We start from the raw sequence: 17,581 nt of genomic DNA, 5'->3' as shown, positions 1-17,581 counted from the left end.
CGCACTCCTACATTGTCACCCAAAACAGATGGATGACAACCAACATTTTTAAAACTAATATTTTATACTGATTTATGTAAATGGCTTAGCAGTCTCTGGTGATTAAGTGGTATATGAAACTGGTTTTAATAAAATAATAATAAATACCTGAAGGAGCGTCTCCACCCCCATCGTCCAACCCAGACACTGAGGTCCAGCGCCGAGGGCCTTCTAGCGGTTCCCTCACTGCAAGAAGCAAAGTTACAGGGAGCCAGGCAGAGGGCCTTCTCGATAGTGGCACCCACCCTGTGGAACGCCCTCTCATCAGATGTCAAAGAAATAAACAACTATATGACATTTAGAAGACATCTGAAGGCAGCCCTGTTTAGGGAAGTTTTAATTGACTGTTGTTTTAATGTATTTATCTTTTGCTGGAAGCTGCCCAGAGTGGCTGGGGAAACCCAGTCAGGTGGGCAGGGTAGAAATAATATATTATTATTATTATTATTATTATTATTATTATTATTATTATTATTATTATTACCTCTCCTTTTTTCTGGCCCAAATCCAACACATAATTAGGGCTCCACTGACTTGGGGGTGCAAAGCAGAGCCGGCAAGGGGTGTGAGCCCTAGGGGCCAGATAGAGACACCCTGTGCAGCGGTTCTCAACCTGTGGGTCCCCAGATGTTGTTGGACTACAACTCCCATCATCCCTAGCTAGCAAGGTCAGAGCTCATGGATGATGGGAGTTGTAGTCCAACAACATCTGGGGACCCACAGGTTGAGAACCACTGACCCAGTGGATCGCATTCGGCCCCCAGGCTTGTGATTCCCCACCCCTGACAGATGTACGTAGTGAGACTCACTCTATTATAGGTTGCAGGCAGAAAAGTCCATCCCTTTGCTAGTCGATGTCTGTAGCGTATTCCAGTATTGGCTTTGCTGCTATGCAGCAGGAAGCAGGCGTTAAATTGGGGGCTTCTACTCACCCCTAGCCAGCAACACCAGAATCTGGGAACTGGAACCTCAATGTACAGTGGTACCTCGGGTTAAGAACTTAATTCGTTCTGGAGGTCCGTTCTCAACCTGAAACTGTTCTTAACCTGAAGCACCACTTTAGCTAATGAGGCCTCCTGCTGCCACCGCGCGATTTCTGTTCTCATCCTGAAGCAAAGTTCTTAACCCGAGGTACTATTTCTGGGTTAGCAGAGTCTGTAACCTGAAGCGTCTGTAACCCGAGGTACCACTCTTTCTACACTGGGATAATTCTAGGATCATTTAAGTCCACCATTCCAGTTACAAAAAGCACAACAACTCTCAGTTAGCGAAATGTGTCTTAATATGCATCGCTCCAAGAAGGAACTACAGTTCAATGGACAGGAATTGTTTTTGCGTCAAATGTGTATATTTTAATAGGAAAAATAGGCACAAAGGAAGCAGGCTGACTAGTCAGCTTTCGCAAGTGATGACAGGACTCAGTAAGGCACATGAGAGATTTACACATCGGAAGCCGAAGAACAGGGCGCCAACTCTTTGCTCGTGAAGGGAGCCTGGTCCATCAGCCTCAGGTATGATCTGCGTTAAAAGTTTGTTTCCTCACAGAGTATGTATACTGTACATTATATATTCTGCTCTAGCTGAAGCTCTTTCTACACTCCCAAACATTTATTGGGGCAGAGGGGAAAGTGTGTTTGTGTGTCTGTCTCTCATGCAAATTATTCTGACTCTTATTTTAGCAATACTGTTCTTGTTTAATCACGGGAGTTATCGGCTGGTTTTCCTGTGCCAGTTCTCTGATGGGACATAAAATCGACACCCCGTCTGATGCCATTTCGACGCTCCAAGAGATGACAGGCCTTTCTTCTCCCCTGTGAATCCTCTGGTGTCGGTTCAGTTCCGCTTTTCTGAAGAAGCACTTTCCGCAATCCAAGCACTGGTAGGGTCTCTCCCCGGTGTGGACTCTCTGGTGAGAGGTGAGGGTCGCCCTCTGCCTGAAGTTCTGCCCACACTCCATACATTTGTACGGCTTCTCTCCCGTGTGGATTCTTTGGTGTCTGATAAGGTTCTGCTTGTCGCAAAAGCTCTTCCCACAGTCCGAGCAGTTGTAAGGTTTCTCTCCCGTGTGGATCCTCTGGTGGGAGGTAAGGTTCACCTTGTGGCTGAAGTTCTTCCCGCACTCCAAGCACTTATATGGCTTCTCCCCAGTGTGGGTTCTTTTGTGGCTGTTGAGGTGAGATCTGTCGTAAAATCTCTTGCCGCACTCGGAGCAGCTGTAGGGCTTGTCTCCCGTGTGGATTCTCTGATGCAACCTAAGGAGAGTGCTCTGGCTGAAGTTCTTTCCACACTCCATGCATTTGTACGGCTTCTCTTCCGTGTGAACTTTCCAGTGGCCGTTAACGTCTGATTTGTGACTGGCGTTTTTCACAAGCGCAGGGCAGGCATTCCTTCTTGTTCCTCTTGATTTTTCTGGCTGAACCACGATTTCACGGAAGTTTTCATCCTGGGAAGTGGCTGGTTCATCCAGCCACTTCTCCATCTGGTTTTCCTCCTGTTCTGTCGGTCCCTCTGGATTTCTGAAATTCTCTTCCATTTCTTGAAGCTTGCTTCTCTCACAGGGTCTGTTGTTGTTGTTGTTGTTGTTCTTACTGGGCCATCCGCCACCTGTTGGAACAGAAAGAGAGTCAAGAAAAGAGGCGAGAAGGAACTTTTGAGTCCAACCCAGTGGTGTGGCAAATTATTACATGTGTGGTTCTACTTCCTTGGCCCTGCCAAAGACTTCGGGAGAACCGCTAGGTTGGAAAAAAGATGAGGAAGACTGGACAGCAATGTGGACAAAATCCCCATTCAAACTGGTTTCTGCTTCCATAAGGGAAATGGCAATCAAAATCTTACAAGTGTTTTCCTGCTGGAATCCTTTGGAATGCAACTGTTACAGTGATGGCCACCAACTTGGTTGGCTTGAAAGGAGAATTAGACAAATTTATTGAGAGTAGGGCTACTGAGAACTACTAGCCTCAAGGGCTATGTTGTAAACCTTCCTGTGGTCTCTCTTTTTTTTTTGGACAAAGTAATAATCCTAAATAAATAAGAATAAAAATGTGCACCCCACCACTGAGACCATTCCATAGTAACTATCCAACCTCCCAAAATTTCAACACCTCTTGCGATGGTTTGACCCCTTTCTGTTTTAACAGTACAAATTCTACACACACCCTCCATATCTCCTCAAAATTATTTCTCCTGCATATACTCTGTCTTACCTTAATGGCACACATTAATTTATCATTAATAGATATATCCCACACATCTTTATATCATTCTTCCATTTTATATTCCGCTTGCCCCTTCCACTTCCTAGCTATCATAATTTGTGCAGCTGACAATAAACTTGTGAGCAAGTCCTTGATAGCCTGTATAACTGCCACCCCAATCGTAAATTGATAATAATGCTATCTCTGGTCTTTCGGTCAGCTTTAACCCAGTGATTTCTGTTATCTCCTTAAACACCCTTTGCCTAAAAGAATTGTTCATATTTACACCCCACCACATGTGAACATAATTCCGTGTTTCCTGGCATCCCGTCCAACATAACTCCAAATATTCCTTGTTTATTTGATTTGATCTAACTGGTGTTAAATACCATCTCCAAATTGGTCTCTTGATGAAGGACTGTATATAATTTAATAATTTGTGGCAATAATAATAATAATAATAATAATAATAATAATAATAATGATGATAATAATATTAGCCTGAGTAGCACGAGTTAGAAACAAAAGAGGAATGTAAATGGGTAAAATTGATGGTAATTGCAGCCAGACAGGTTATAGTGAGTAACTGGGAAAATGCAGAAGAGCTAGGGTTGAACCAATGGAGAGAAAAATTGGAAAATATTATAATCTTAGAATATCTAACTGTGAAGATACATAAAATGAAAGGGTTTAAGGTCAGTGAGAAGGAGGATTGGTTTGAGAAGCTATTGAACTATCTGGGTAGGTTTGAACAATTTGGGGCAATTATAAATTTAAAAATTAAAGAAACCTTGTGGAGGGAGGAGTGTTAAGGTATATAGAATTGTACATATGGTTGATTTGAATATGTTATCATTGATTATGTATACCCAATGTATCAGCCTCCTGGGGGTTTTCACTGTTTGTTTTCAAATAAAATAATATGCTCTGCCTACACAGTTGGAGGCAGCAATGCTTCTGAATAAGGTAAAAGACCCCTGGGCGGTTAAGTCCAGTCAAAGGTGACCATGGGATGCAGCGTTCATCTCACTTTCAGGCCAAGGGAGCCGGCGTTTGTCCACAGACAGTTTTCCGGGTCATGTGGTCAGCATCACTTAACCGCTACTGGTGCATGGAGGACTGTGCCAGAGCTGTTTACCTTCCCACCATAGCGATACCTATTTATCTACTTGCACTGGCATGCTTTTGAACTGCTAGGCTGGCAGAAGTTAGGACAGAGCAACAGGAGCTCACCCCGTCGTGGGGATTCGAACCGCCGACCTTCCAATCAGCAAGCCCAAGAGGCTCAGTGGTTTAGAGCAGTGTTTCCCAACCTTGTGCCTCCAGCTGTTTTTGAACTACAACTCCCATCATCCCTGACTAGCAAGACCAGTGGCAAGGGATGATGGGAATTGTAGTCCAAAAACAGCTGGAGGCACAAGGTTGGGAAACACTGGTTTAGAGCACAGTGCCACCCACGTCCCTAGGCTTCTGAATACTAGTTGCTGGAAATGACAGGAGCGTAAGCTTCTCCTCAAATCGTGCTTGTGAGTTTCCTACAGGCATGTGCTTGGCCACTGCAAGAATAGGATGCTGGACTAGATGGGCCATTGGCCTGATCCATGACAGCTCTCCTTATGTCCTGGATCCCATGGGTGGCCCGTCAGTAACATCTCAGCACAAGGAATGAAAACCCTAACCTAAAAGCCACCTACTCATTGCGAACATTCAGCTCTGACTGAGGACCACCAAGTACAGATTTTTCCTACTTGTGAAGACACTCCAAAATCCTGACAGGCCAGAAGATAATGGAGCAGGTCCAAAGATGCTCAGTAGCAGCTCCCTGCCACCCTCTGGCAAGGCCACAGACCTCCCCAGTGAAATCTTCACTTGCAATAGAGAGCAAGAGTCCTTTCTGTTGGGGATAACTCACAGAAATTTCCAGGTGTCAAAAAAGACTATTTATGTATGCCACTACAGTGGCCCATGTTTCGTTGGCCCAAAAATGGAAAACGAGCAAAGTCCTAACTAAAGAAGAATGGCAAATTGATGGGCTATGTGCAGCTTGCAGATTTTAACATATAGAATAATAGAACAAGAAGAACATACGTTTAAAAAAGATTGGAAAATGTTTACTGGATATATGGGGGAAATTGTGTACACATCAAAATGCTGGCAGCATTAAGATAAATTCAACAGTGTAGACAAGCTTTGATGGAAGTAATAATGGAATACTAAAATGGAATGTAAAATATGCAAGGATTTATGGTATGTAAATTGAACCACAGAAAGAGAAGGGAAGTCATTGATTTGAGGTTGTTTAAATGAATATTCTAAAATGTAAAATAGAAAAACTTTATAAAAATTATATATACATATATATATATATATATATATATATATATATATATATATATATGAAGTGAGAGCTGGACCATAAAGAAGGCTGAAGAATTGATGCTTTTGAATTATGGTGTTGGAGGAAATTCTTGAGAGTCCCATGGACTGCAAGAAGAACAAACCTATCCATTCTTAAGGAAATCAGCCCTGAGTGCTCACTGGAAGGACAGATCATGAAACTGAGGCTCCAAGACTTTGGCCACCTCATGAGAAGAGAAGACTCCCTGGAAAAGACCCTGATGTTGGGAAAGATGGAGGGCACAAGGAGAAGGGGACGACAGAGGACGAGATGGTTGGACAGTGTTCTCGAAGCTACCAGCATGAGTTTGACCAAACTGCGGGAGGCAGTGGAAGACAGGAGGGCCTGGCGTGCTCTGGTCCAGGGGGTCACGAAGAGTCGGACACGACTAAATGACTAAACAACAAATATTTAAGAGAAGGAATTCATATTAACAACCCAGAGCAAAAACTTACCTAGCGAGGCTAGATTCCCAAAGTCCTCCACCAAGACTTCCCTGGGCAGGGCGTTTTGGCCTGGGTCCAGCAGTGCCCATTCTTCCTCTTCTTCCTTGGTGAAAGGAACAGGGACCTCTTCAAAGGACACAGGAACCTTGTGGAGGAAGAAAAATTCCCTATTAACATGCAAGCCCAAGAACAGTGTGAAACTTTTTACTCCTCCAAATGCATTGCCCACATTGATTGAAAATACAGTGGACCCACTGATTACGAATTTAATTCGTTTCGGGGGTCCATGCGCACCCCGAAAAATCCGTAACCAGAGGGGCTGCTTCTGAGCGCATGAATGGCGCAATAGATCGCTTCTGTGCATGCGCGAGCTGCAAAACTCGGAAGAATACACTTCTGGGTTTGCCGCTTTTGCAACCCAAAGATTACGTATCCAGAGCGGTACATAACCCAAGGGTCCATACAGTGGATGCTTGGGTTGCGAACATGATCCTTGCGGGAGGCACGTTCGCAACCTGCAGCATTCGCAACCCGCAGCACCTCGTCTACGCATGCACAGGTCACGATTCAGGGCTTATGCGCATGTGCAAAGAGTGATTTAGTGTTTCTGTGCATGCGCGAGTGCTGAAACCCGGAAGTAACCCGTTCCGGTACTTCCGGGTTTTGGCACGTCCGTAACCAGAAAATGCGCAAGCAGAAGTGTCTGTAACCAGAGGTATGATTGTATAAGACTAGGTCTTTTTTTAAAAAAAAAAAAGCATCTGAAAAACTGGGGGGCATCTTATACACAGATAGTGCAAAGTGGGGACGTGGGACTGGCTGCTGCCACGAGCCGGAGATTGTCAGCAGCTGTAGGGCATGTTATTGTTGGCTGCGGCAAGGGCTCGTGTTGATTCGCGGTAGTGCTGGCGATTGGCTGCTTCTGCCGGCATGGGCATAGGTGTATTTATCAATGCAGTGCTGAGCGATTTTCCCGAAGAAAAAAGCTCAACAACTCTGGACAACTTTCTTCCCAAAAAAGCTCAACAACTCTGAATTTGGAGTTCCCAAAAACAGGGGGTGTCTTATATACGGGTGTGTGTAATACACGGAAAAATATGGTAGCTCTGCCATGGCAGAGGGTTTGAGTTGCTTTGAATTTTATTGCCCATTTATATTATCGTGTTACTATCTTCCCTGGCGGGCTGTGCAAACCACTACACTAAATAATGCTTTTTATAGGGCGGGGGCGCACTGGGGGTGCGATTATAGAAATAAAATGTGTATGGTGGCGGGGGCGACAAGTTTGGGAACCACCAATAAAAATTGTTGAAATGAAAATAAATCAATTTTATAGGGAGGGAAGGGAGGGAGGGGGAGGGAGGGAGGTGTTGGTGAGTGAAGAGATTAGTGGGAGTGGGAATGTTTAGTTTTTAATGTTTGATGTTTTATCGTGTTTTAAACATTCCGTTGGGAGCTGCCCAGAGTGGCTGGGGAATCCCAGCCAGATTGGCGGGGTATAAATAATAAATTATGATGGTGATTACGATGATGTCTGGCAATGCCAGATTAAACCCTTTGAAGGCCCCTAGGCAGTAAAAATCTTGCTCCCCCCCCCCCCAATGATGTAGGTTTCTGAGTCAAGGGAGTCGTGGGACCCATAGGCCGGTGCCAACTCTGCCTATTTGGTAATCCGGCCCTGGGCATTATTGAGGTTTGTGCATGATAGTAATAATAATAACAACAACAATAACAATTTACAGTGGTGCCCCGCAAGACGAATGCCTCGCAAGACGAAAAACCTGCTAGACGAAAGGGTTTTCCGTTTTTCGAGGCGCTTCGCAAGACGAATTTCCCTATGGGCTTGCTTCGCAAGACGAAAACGTCTTTCGAGTCTTGCGAGTTTTTTCCCTTTTTTCCCCTTTTTCTAAGCCACTAAACCGCTAATAGCCGCTAAGCCGCTAATAGCGCTAATCCGCTAATAGGGTTGCTTCGCAAGACGAAAAAACCGCTAGACGAAGAGACTCACGGAACGGATTATTTTCGTCTTGCGAGGCACCACTGTATTTATTTATATCCCACCCTTCCCAGCCAAAGCCAGGCTCAGAGCAGCTAACAATGGTAAAAATAGCACAGTTTACATAAAATCACAATCAATTAAGCAGGGCCCTGGTCTCTTGTGACAGAGCGTTCCTCCAGATCGGGGCCATGGCCGAAAAAACCCTGGCTCTGGTTGAGGCCAGCCTAACCTCCCTGTGGCCCGGGATCTCCAAGATGTTTTTATTTGAAGACCATAAGGTCCTCCATGGGACATACCAGGAGAGGCGGTCCCGTAGGTACGAGGGTCCTAGGCCGTATAGGGCTTGAAAGGTTTAAAGGTTTGGAAAGGGGGAATCAGGAGGGCTGGCGAGCGAAGCAAGCATTTTCAACTCTGCGATCTAGATGAAATACTCACCTGTTCCTCCTCCTGCTTCTTCCCCTCCACCTGGCTCAGAAGGAAACCTTCTGCCAGGGCCACCGCCTGGGAGCTGGTCTCCGCTCCACACTCCCTGACCCAGTTCTCCATCTCCGGGGGGAGGACAGCCAGGAACTGCTCCAGGATCACCAGGTCCAGCATCTGGGCCTTGGTGTGCCTTTCCGGCTTCAGCCATTGGCGGCAAAGGTCGTGGAGCTGGCTGCAGACCTCGCGGGGGCCCTCGGCCTCCTGGTAGCTGAAATGCTTGAATCGCTGGTATGGTCCCTTTGAGCGGATTGTGTCCCCGGCCAGGATCTCCTGCACGCTTCCTACCCAGAATTCCCCGCTGCCCCTGGCCTCCAAGGCGTGAGGGTCTCTTCCTGCCCCCTTCCCAGATTGGTCGCCAGCTTGGCTCTGCACGCTAAACTTTTCTTCGTGCTCAAGCGGAGCCCCGTACGACTCTAAAGGACTTCCTTGCTCCAGCTTCACTTTCATTCTTGCTCCTTCTCTGTCTCACAAGGTCAACGAGTTTCCTGGCAATTCAATTGATGCCTCTCTCTCTCTGAAGGAAAGGAAAAAGAACAGAGAAACCCAAGAGCCACAGGACGCGGACATGTATTTTAATCTGTTTTTAGTTTCTCGTTTAATTCTTTTCGAAAGCTTTACAAAAGTTTGTTTTTAGCCGCTTTTAGTTCTATTGTTATTGGTGTTTATTATTATTTATTGATAATTTTACTGGTTTATTCTTTTTTTTACGATACGATAATCTTTATTGTCATTGTCCCATACAGAACGAAATTGAAAAATCTACACAAGACATTCAAAACCCAACAAGCCTGCTATCCCAGCTATCCCAACCTGGTTAGCCCCTAAAAACTTTTTTTCCTTTCAATCAAGCAATGTGTAAATATTAGGAAATAAACATATAAATGTTGCTTCCGCTGGTTTTTTATATTGTATTTTTATGTTGTGAACTGCCCTGAGATTTACGGATGGAGGGAGGTATAAAAATTTAATCAGTATTAATAATAAAAACAAATGTGTGAGACCGGTGGGTGCAAATAAAGTTTTCTGCTTGCTGATCCTACACCCACTTCCAAAGTGACTTGATGGGGTGTACCATGTTCATTGCCTCTCCGCCTATAAAGGTAAAAGTAAAGGGACCCCTGACCATTAGGTCCAGTCGTGGCCGACTCTGGGGTCGCGGCGCTCATCTCGCTTTAGTGGCCGAGGGAGCCAGCATACAGCTTCCGGGTCATGTGGCCAGCATGACTAAGCCGCTTCTGGCGAAACGAGAGCAGCGCACGGAAACGCCGTTTACCTTCCCGCCGGAGCGGTACCTATTTATCTACTTGCACTTTGATGTGCTTTCAAACTGCTAGGTTCGCAGGAGCAGGGACCGAGCAACGGGAGCTCACCCCGTCGCGGGATTCGAACCGCCGACCTTCTGATCGGCAAGTCCTAGGCTCTGTGGTTTAACCCACAACAGCCCAGGAAAAACCTCTCCTCCAACTGGCTTCTTCCAGCTCTGCTAAATGGCACCCATTTAATGGGACACTTCGGCGAGTGATCCTAAGGAGGGGGTTTTCTGCATACAAACCACTTGTTCTGCCAACGGAGCTATGGATGCCATCCTCACTCCCGGCACAGAAAACTGAAGACTGGCTCACGCATGCAAAGCTGGAATCTCTAAGCAGAACGCCTTTACCAGACATTGACCTCCAGATATCTCCTGGTCCTCTTTCATCCCACCCACCAGCAACCTCCCTCCATCCCCTGCCCCTGTGACAGAGGAAGGCAGCGGGGCAGGGAAAAGATCCTACAGGCTCCCCACTCAACTGTTGCTCTGGTCTCACAGATGAGAGTCTGCCGGATCGCTCCGCACTGGTGCTCAGAGATCCCGACCACAAAAGGCTTCTGCTTCCGTCACAGCAACTCTGCAGCCGAGGCTTCTCTGGTGAGCCTGTAAGAACAAGGACGTTGTTCATGAGAGCAGCTTCCCCAGGTGCTGGATCACACCTGATATCCATCTAAGCCTGTATCCTGCAACCAGAGCAAGCAGTCCAGCTCCAAGGGTCTTCTGGCTCCACCTGGTACGCCAACTGAGACCCTACCTGCCCACGGACTGTCTTGCCAGAGTGATGCATGCTCTAGTTATCCCCACTTGGAATACTGCAATGCGCTCTATGTGGGGATCACCGCAGATGGTGACAGCAGTCACGAAATTAAAAGACGTCTGCTTTTGGGGAGAAAAGCAATGACAAACCTAGACTGCATCTTAAAAAGAAGACATCATCTTGCTGACAAAGCTCCGTATAGTTAAAACTATGGTTTTCCCAGTCGTGATGCATGGAAGTGAGAGCTGGAACATAAAGATCGCCGAAGAATTGATGCTTATGAATTATGGTGCTGGAGGAGACTCTTGAGAGTCCCATGGACTGCAAGAAGATCAAACCTATCCATTCTGAAGGAAATCAGCCCTGAGTGCTCACTGGAAGGACAGATCCTGAAGCTACAGCTCCAATACTTTGGCCACCTCATGAGAAGAGAAGACTCCCTGGAAAAGACCCTGATGTTGGGAAAGATGGAGGGCACAAGGAGAAGGGGAGGACAGAAGACGAGATGGATGGACAGTGTTCTCGAAACTACCAGCATGAGTGTGACCAAACTGCGGGAGGCAGTGGAAGACAGGGGTGCCTGGCGTGCTCTGGTCCAGGGGGTCACAAAGAGTTGGACACGACTAAACGGCTAAACAACAACAACCTTTGAAGGTGATTCAGAAACTACAATTAATCCAGAATGTGGCAACTAGACTGGTGACTGGGACTGGCCGCTGAGAGCATATAACACCAGTCCTGAAAGACCTACTTTGGCTCCCAGGACGTTTCCGAGCACAAATCAAAGTGTTGGTGCTGACCTTGAAAGCCCTAAACGGCCTTGGTCCAGTATACCTGAAGGTGCATCTCCGCCCCCATCACTCAACCCCAGACACTGCGGTTTTTTGCTGGTTCTCTCACAGTGAGAAGCGAAGTTACAGGGAACCAGGGACAGGGCCTTCTTGGTGGTGGTGCCCTCCGTGTGGAAAGCCCTCCCACCAGATGACAAGGAGATAAAGAACAACACAATTTTTAGAAGACATCTGAAAGCAGCCCTGTACAGAGAAGTTTTTAACGTTTGGTGTTTTATTATGCTTTTATATTTGTCGGAAGTTGCTCAGAGTGGCTGGGGAAACCGAGCCAGATATTATTATTATTATTATTATTATTATTATTATTATTATTAAGCAGCAAAAAAAAAATGGGTGCTCTGGAGCTGTTTTGGGTGTACGTTCGGTGAAAATGTTGGTTTTATTTTATTGAGGGAATGGCAGTTGGGGCGCCCTAGTTCTGGTACTGGGAGATGAAACAGCAGGAAAAGGTGGTCTAATGAGACAGACATGGGAGAGAGCCAACAAGATGAAGCGCTGAGGGGAGAACGAACCAATCAGGAAGCAGGGTCCCAAAGGACCAAGCCTCCTCTGTGGTCTGAAGAGAAGAGCCCCATCTGGTCCCCCATTTGGTCTAATGAGACAGGCACAAGAGACAGCCAATGGGATGAAGCACTGAGAGGAGAGCGAGCCAATCAGGAAGCGGCGTCTGGTTCTGCCTGAACTAAGCCAGACCCATGACTGACTAAACTGGGTTGACGTTTCCTAGGCACAACAAAACACATGATGCATATTTCATCCTGAAGTACCAACGATTTATGTGAAGAACCCATCTGTCATGGGTGCTTTAGCTGAGATTCCTGCATCGCAGGGGGTTGGACTAGATGACCCCTGGGTCCCTTCCACCTCTACGGTTCTAGGGTTTTTATAATATATCAGAAGAATCCTGAGGCAGCTGGCTCTGCCCAAACAGAGGCTCACCCAGCCCAAGCACCCTGTTCTCACAGTGGCAAAAGCTGTGTAACCATTATGGGATGCCCCACAAACCATCAGCACTCTCTCCTATTCAGAGTCCCAGGAACTGGGTTTTTCCGGAGGCGCAAGTTACAGCAACAGCCAAGGCGACATTTTTCCACCTTCGTGCATCAAGCAGTTGGTCCCTTACCTTTCCCGCCCTGACCTGGCCACAGTGATCCATGCAATGGTCACCTCCAGGCTTGACTACTGTAATTCGCTCTACGCGGGGCTGCCCTTGAAGCTGTCCCAGAAACTCCAGCGGGTGCAGAAGGCTGCAGCGAGGCTCCTCACGGGGTCTCTGCCATGGGAGCATATTCACCCAGTGCTTTTCCAGCTGCACTGGCTCCCGGTGGAGTACAGGGTCAGATTTAAGGTGCTGCTTTTGACCTTTAAAGCCCTTCATGGCCTAGGACCCTCGAACCTACGGGACCGCCTCTCCCGGTATGCCCCATGGAGAGCCTCAAGGTCCATAAACAGCAACACCCTAGTGGTCCCGGGCCCTAAGGAAGTTAGATTGGCTTCGACCAGAGCCAGGGCCTTTTCAACTCTGGCTCCGGTCTGGTGGAACGCTCTGTCTCATGAGACCAGGGCCCTGCAGGATCTGATTTCTTTCTGCAGGGCCTGTAAGACAGAGTTGTTCCGCCTGGCCTTTGGCTTGGAGCCAATTTGATTCCTTCCCCCTCTTTCTTTTTCCTTTTTCCTTCTCCTCCTGTGATGAGGCCGCATTTTAATGTTGTTTTTAAGTTGTAATCATTCAACTTGTTTTTATTATTGCTTGTAAGCCGCTCTGAGCCCGGCCTTGGCTGGGGAGGGCGGAGTATAAATAAAAATTATTATTATTATTATTATTATTATTATTATTATTATTATCCTGCCTGTTATAGAAGAGGGAGAACAAACCATTCAGGGCTTTCTGAATTGCCACAAAAAACTCTATGAATTCAGTACTTTGCAACTGGTGTGTTACTGGCTGCTCCACTGTCGGAGCTACAATATGTCTCTGAATAACACCAGTTTATTTTTATTTAGTTTTTACAAAACGCCAACCACTATAAATTAAAAAAATAAATAAATGTGGTTTACATTCCTGGGACTCACTGTGAGAACTGGATTTTGGACTACGATCACCCCAACTTTGGCCCGATCCATCAGCCAATGGCCATGAAAAATGGGAGGCGTATCTCATAGCACTTTGAAACACCACAGGTTGGCGACAAAGCATGGGCTTTGCATGCATTAGGTCCCCGGGTTCAATCCCTGGGCAGCATCTTCAGTTGGGGCGGGGTGAACCTTTACTTGAAACTCCAGAAAGCCGCTGCCTACCAGTCCATGCAAGCACTACTGAGCTAGACCATGGGTAGGCAAACTAAGGCCTAAGGGCTGGATGCGGCCCAATCACCTTCTAAATCTGGCCCACAGACGGTCCAGGAATCAGTGCGTTTTTACATGATTAGAATGTGCGCTTTTATTTAAAATGCATCCCTGGATTATTTGTGGGGCATAGAAATTTGTTCATTTTTTTTGTTTTTCTAAATATAGTCCATCCCCCCCCATAAGGTCTGAGGGACAGTGGACTGGCCCCCTGCTGAAAAAGTTTGCTGACCCCTGAGCTAGATGGTCCAGTTAAAGCATCCCAACTCCCTCCACCCTGATAAGTTGCAAGGGGATGTTATTCATTGGTCTAATTGCTATTATTATGAATGATAAAGAATAACATTGCATCGTGGCACAGAGCACGGTTGCAATCGTGGGGGGCTGGACTTGATGACTGCTGGCGTCCTTTTCCAACTCCAATATTAACAATAATGCACGTTGCAACAATACTATTAACAATAATGCACGTTGCAACAATACTATTAACAATAATGCACGTTGCAACAATACTATTAACAATGCAGAGCGTAATTCAACGAAGCAGAGGCTTATATAATGCAGACTGCTGTAGTAGTAATACATAATAATAATAATAATAATAATAATAATAATAATGCAACGCAGGCGCTTTGGCAGTGACACCCCCCACCCCTTTCCACCTCTTTCCTGCCCCACACGGCCTCCTTTGCGTTCCCCAGATCCCGTGGGGGGGGGACAAGACGTGGCCCTCCTCGCCCCCCATCTATCCGCAGCAGCTGAGGTTCCCCGCCCCCAAAGATGCACCGACAATTTCTGGTTTGAACCCCGGGACTGGGGGGGGGGAGTGGTCTCTCCAAACCCACAAAAAATTGTGACACCCCCTCCACCCCCACCCCCCGCGGAGTCAAGAGATTGCATCAGACAAGTGCGGGATCCATTGAAGAGGGTGGATCTTTTCTTTCTTTCCCGACCTGGGATTGTTTATGATCATGATGATTACAGGGGAGGGGGAGGGGTGGGAGATCAAAGGGATTCTCCTGCGCCGCAATTGCAACCGTGTTGCGCGATTGCGCCACGAAAGGTCCAGAGACCACCTCCCCTCCCCCCCCCCACTTTGCCCTCGCCCCACTTTCCTCCCCAGGACCTTCCCCCACCCCAAAAGCACCACCGATCCTCCTCCGGCCCACCCCCTCCCCCACCCGCACGTCCCCCAGTTCCCCCCAGTTCTCCCATTTCACTCACCAGACCCCTCCCAACTTTCCCAAAAAGGGGGAGGAAGTGACCTTCCCGTCTCCGCTTCCTCCTCCTCCTCCTCTTCTTCCTCCTCGGTGCCTGTCTAGGAAAGCGCAGGCGACTCGCCCCCCCCCCCCCATTAACCCATTTTCTTCGCTCTCTCGCCCGAAGGAAGCAAACAAAGAGGTTTTGCAAAATCTCGCGGTTAGGATTGCAAACAGAATTGCAATTATTGCAAAAAAAAAATTTTTTTAAAATTGCTAATCTCTCTCTCTCTCTATATATATATATATATATATCCCCATTTTTGCAATCATTGCAATTCCCTTTGCAATCCTAACTGAGAAAATCCCACTTTGCTAGATGAAGCAAACAAAGAGGTTTGGCAAACCTCGCAGTTACAATTGCAAACAGAATTGCAATTATTGCAAAAAAAAAAATTGCTAATCTCTCTCTCTCTCTCTATATATATATATATATATATATATATCCCCATTTTTGCAATCATTGCAATTCCCTTTGCAATCCTAACTGAGAAAATCCCACTTTGCTAGATGAAGCAAAGAAAGAGGTTTTGCAAACCTCGCAGTTACAATTGCAAACAGAATTGCAATTACTGCAAAAAAAAATTTAAAATTGCTAATCTCTCTCTCTATATATATATTTATATCCCCATTTTTTTGCAATCATTGCAATTCCCTTTGCAATCCTAACTGAGAAAATCCCACTTTGCTAGATGAAGAGAAGCCCAGCAGAGGCGTGAGGAAAAAGCAAGCCCGCTGCCCTCAAAAAATAGAAATAAAATAAAAATCCCTCTGCTTTTTTGTTGCTGTTTTTGTTTATGTTTTCCCAAGGGGAGCGTGCAAAGCTTACACCCCTTTTCCTTCCTCCCCCCCTTTTTGTTTCTTGTGGAGAGTAACCCAACACAGGGTTAAGGAGAAAGAGAGAGCCGGACGCCTAGAGAGGCCATGAAGCATCCACTTCCTGCCCCCCCCATCTAGAGCCTCCCTTCTACTATCTCCCCCACCACTACCAAAAAAATAAAAATATATATGCAAGGGAGCTGGCGAGTGCATTTTGGGTCCAGTATGCAAGGAGAAAAGACCAGACGCTGAAAGGAGGAGGGGAGGCGCATGCTGGGAGGGAAAGGGGGGGGTCGGGTCTCGTTTGCACCCCCCTTCCACTTTTCCCCAAATTGAGGGTGACCTTTTTGGCTGCAAACCTGCACCGTGCAGCCCCTTTCCTTCCTCCTCTGCTAAAAGCAGAAGGTTCCCAGTTTGCATTTCCACCTGTTGCAGGAATTTATGTAAAGATTGAGGGGGGGGTTGCCCCTCCAGCAGATGATGATGATGATGATATTAATAATAATAATAAATTTATATAAATAAATATAAATAAATTTCCCCAGCCACTCTGGGCAGCTTCCAACAGAATTTTAAAATACAATAGTCTATTAAACATTGATACGGAAGGGGGGGGCATGTCTTCTTCACCTTCTTCTTCGCTACAATATATCCATTTATTTCCAATTGTCAATGTCAAAAGGGACTAAAATCTATAAAATTCATAGAAAATCAACGTGCCAGTTTGCTCAATTTCTCTAGGACTCCATCACACCTCCCCTGTCCAGCATAATCCCTCCAGCAAGGTGTTAAGACCCTAATCCTGTCAAATGGCTCTGATCAGCCTTTCCTCCAGGCAATGTCAGGTGACAGACTATGCATATTTGAGACCATTGTTTTCTCATCCCCGGGAAGTGTTTATCTGTGCATATCTCCAGCTCTGCATATTCCCCCTCCCTTCCTGAAGTGCTGATCTGTGCAACCCCCTCCCCACCTTACTGAAGTGATGATCTATGCAATCCCTACCTTACTGAAGTGCTGATCTATGCAACCCCTACCTTACTGAAGTGATGATCTATGCAACCCCTACCTTACTGAAGTGCTGATCTGTGCGACCCCTACCTTACTGAAGTGATGATCTATGCAACCCCTACCTTACTGAAGTGCTGATCTGTGCGACCCCTACCTTACTGAAGTGATGATCTATGCAACCCCTACCTTACTGAAGTGCTGATCTGTGCGACCCCTACCTTACTGAAGTGATGATCTGTGTAAACCCCCCACCCACCTTCCTGAAGTGCTGATCTGTGTAACCCCACCTCTTGTGATGTATTCGTGACGTTTTCTGCACTGTATTCTGGGACTTGGAGGGAACTTTTAAAAGTTTATGTCGCCCCATTCTCGGGGTTCAATCTCGCCTTGAACCTGTTGCGCAATAAACTTGGATCTTCTGCTGTTTGCTCCTGTCTCCGGCTGAGCTCATTTTCCTCCGCAGGGACCCACGGACTTAGTCCGATGAGCTGGGTGGCAGAGCAGCCTCGCACCCAGATTTTAGCCGTAACACCATGGACCAGAGCACGCCAGGCACTCCTGTCTTCCACCGCCTCCCGCAGTTTGGTCAGACTCATGTTTGTAGCTTCGAAGACACTATCCAACCATCTCGTCCTCTGTCGTCCCCTTCTTCTTGTGCCCTCCATCT

The 17,581-nt window shown here is 46.7% G+C and overlaps 2 protein-coding genes across 2 annotated transcripts in view; one reads left to right on the top strand and one right to left on the bottom strand.

Moving 5' to 3' along the window:
- The window catches only part of LOC307208944 (uncharacterized protein), a 196,683-nt gene that overhangs the window by 68,525 nt on the left and 110,577 nt on the right, over window positions 1–17,581 (top strand). The gene's annotated exons all lie outside the window — the stretch shown is intronic.
- Window positions 1,366–15,150, bottom strand: LOC307208639 (uncharacterized protein). The gene is made up of 5 exons (XM_079963463.1): window positions 15,050–15,150; window positions 10,351–10,474; window positions 8,512–9,071; window positions 6,087–6,222; window positions 1,366–2,643 (listed from the first exon to the last, which is right to left on the bottom strand). The coding sequence occupies exons 3-5, from the start codon at window positions 9,004–9,006 to the stop codon at window positions 1,715–1,717; spliced, it is 1,560 nt and encodes a 519-aa protein (XP_079819589.1). The 5' UTR covers window positions 9,007–9,071; window positions 10,351–10,474; window positions 15,050–15,150; the 3' UTR covers window positions 1,366–1,714.

This window comes from Podarcis cretensis, assembly GCF_951804945.1.
Source record: "Podarcis cretensis genome assembly, chromosome: 2".
In the NCBI taxonomy this organism is placed as follows: domain Eukaryota; kingdom Metazoa; phylum Chordata; class Lepidosauria; order Squamata; family Lacertidae; genus Podarcis; species Podarcis cretensis.
This window is presented reverse-complemented; position numbering and strand designations above follow the sequence as displayed.

Bases quoted from the DNA above. Each gene is read 5' to 3' on its own strand.
- LOC307208639 (XM_079963463.1), bottom strand. From the start codon at position 9,006: ATGAAAGTGAAGCTGGAGCAAGGAAGTCCTTTAGAGTCGTACGGGGCT. The intron at 6,223-8,511 runs GTGAGTATTTCA...TTCCTCCACAAG, and splicing joins AGAAGCAGGAGGAGGAACAG to GTTCCTGTGTCCTTTGAAGA. The intron at 2,644-6,086 runs GTAAGTTTTTGC...CTGTTCCAACAG, and splicing joins TGGGAATCTAGCCTCGCTAG to GTGGCGGATGGCCCAGTAAG.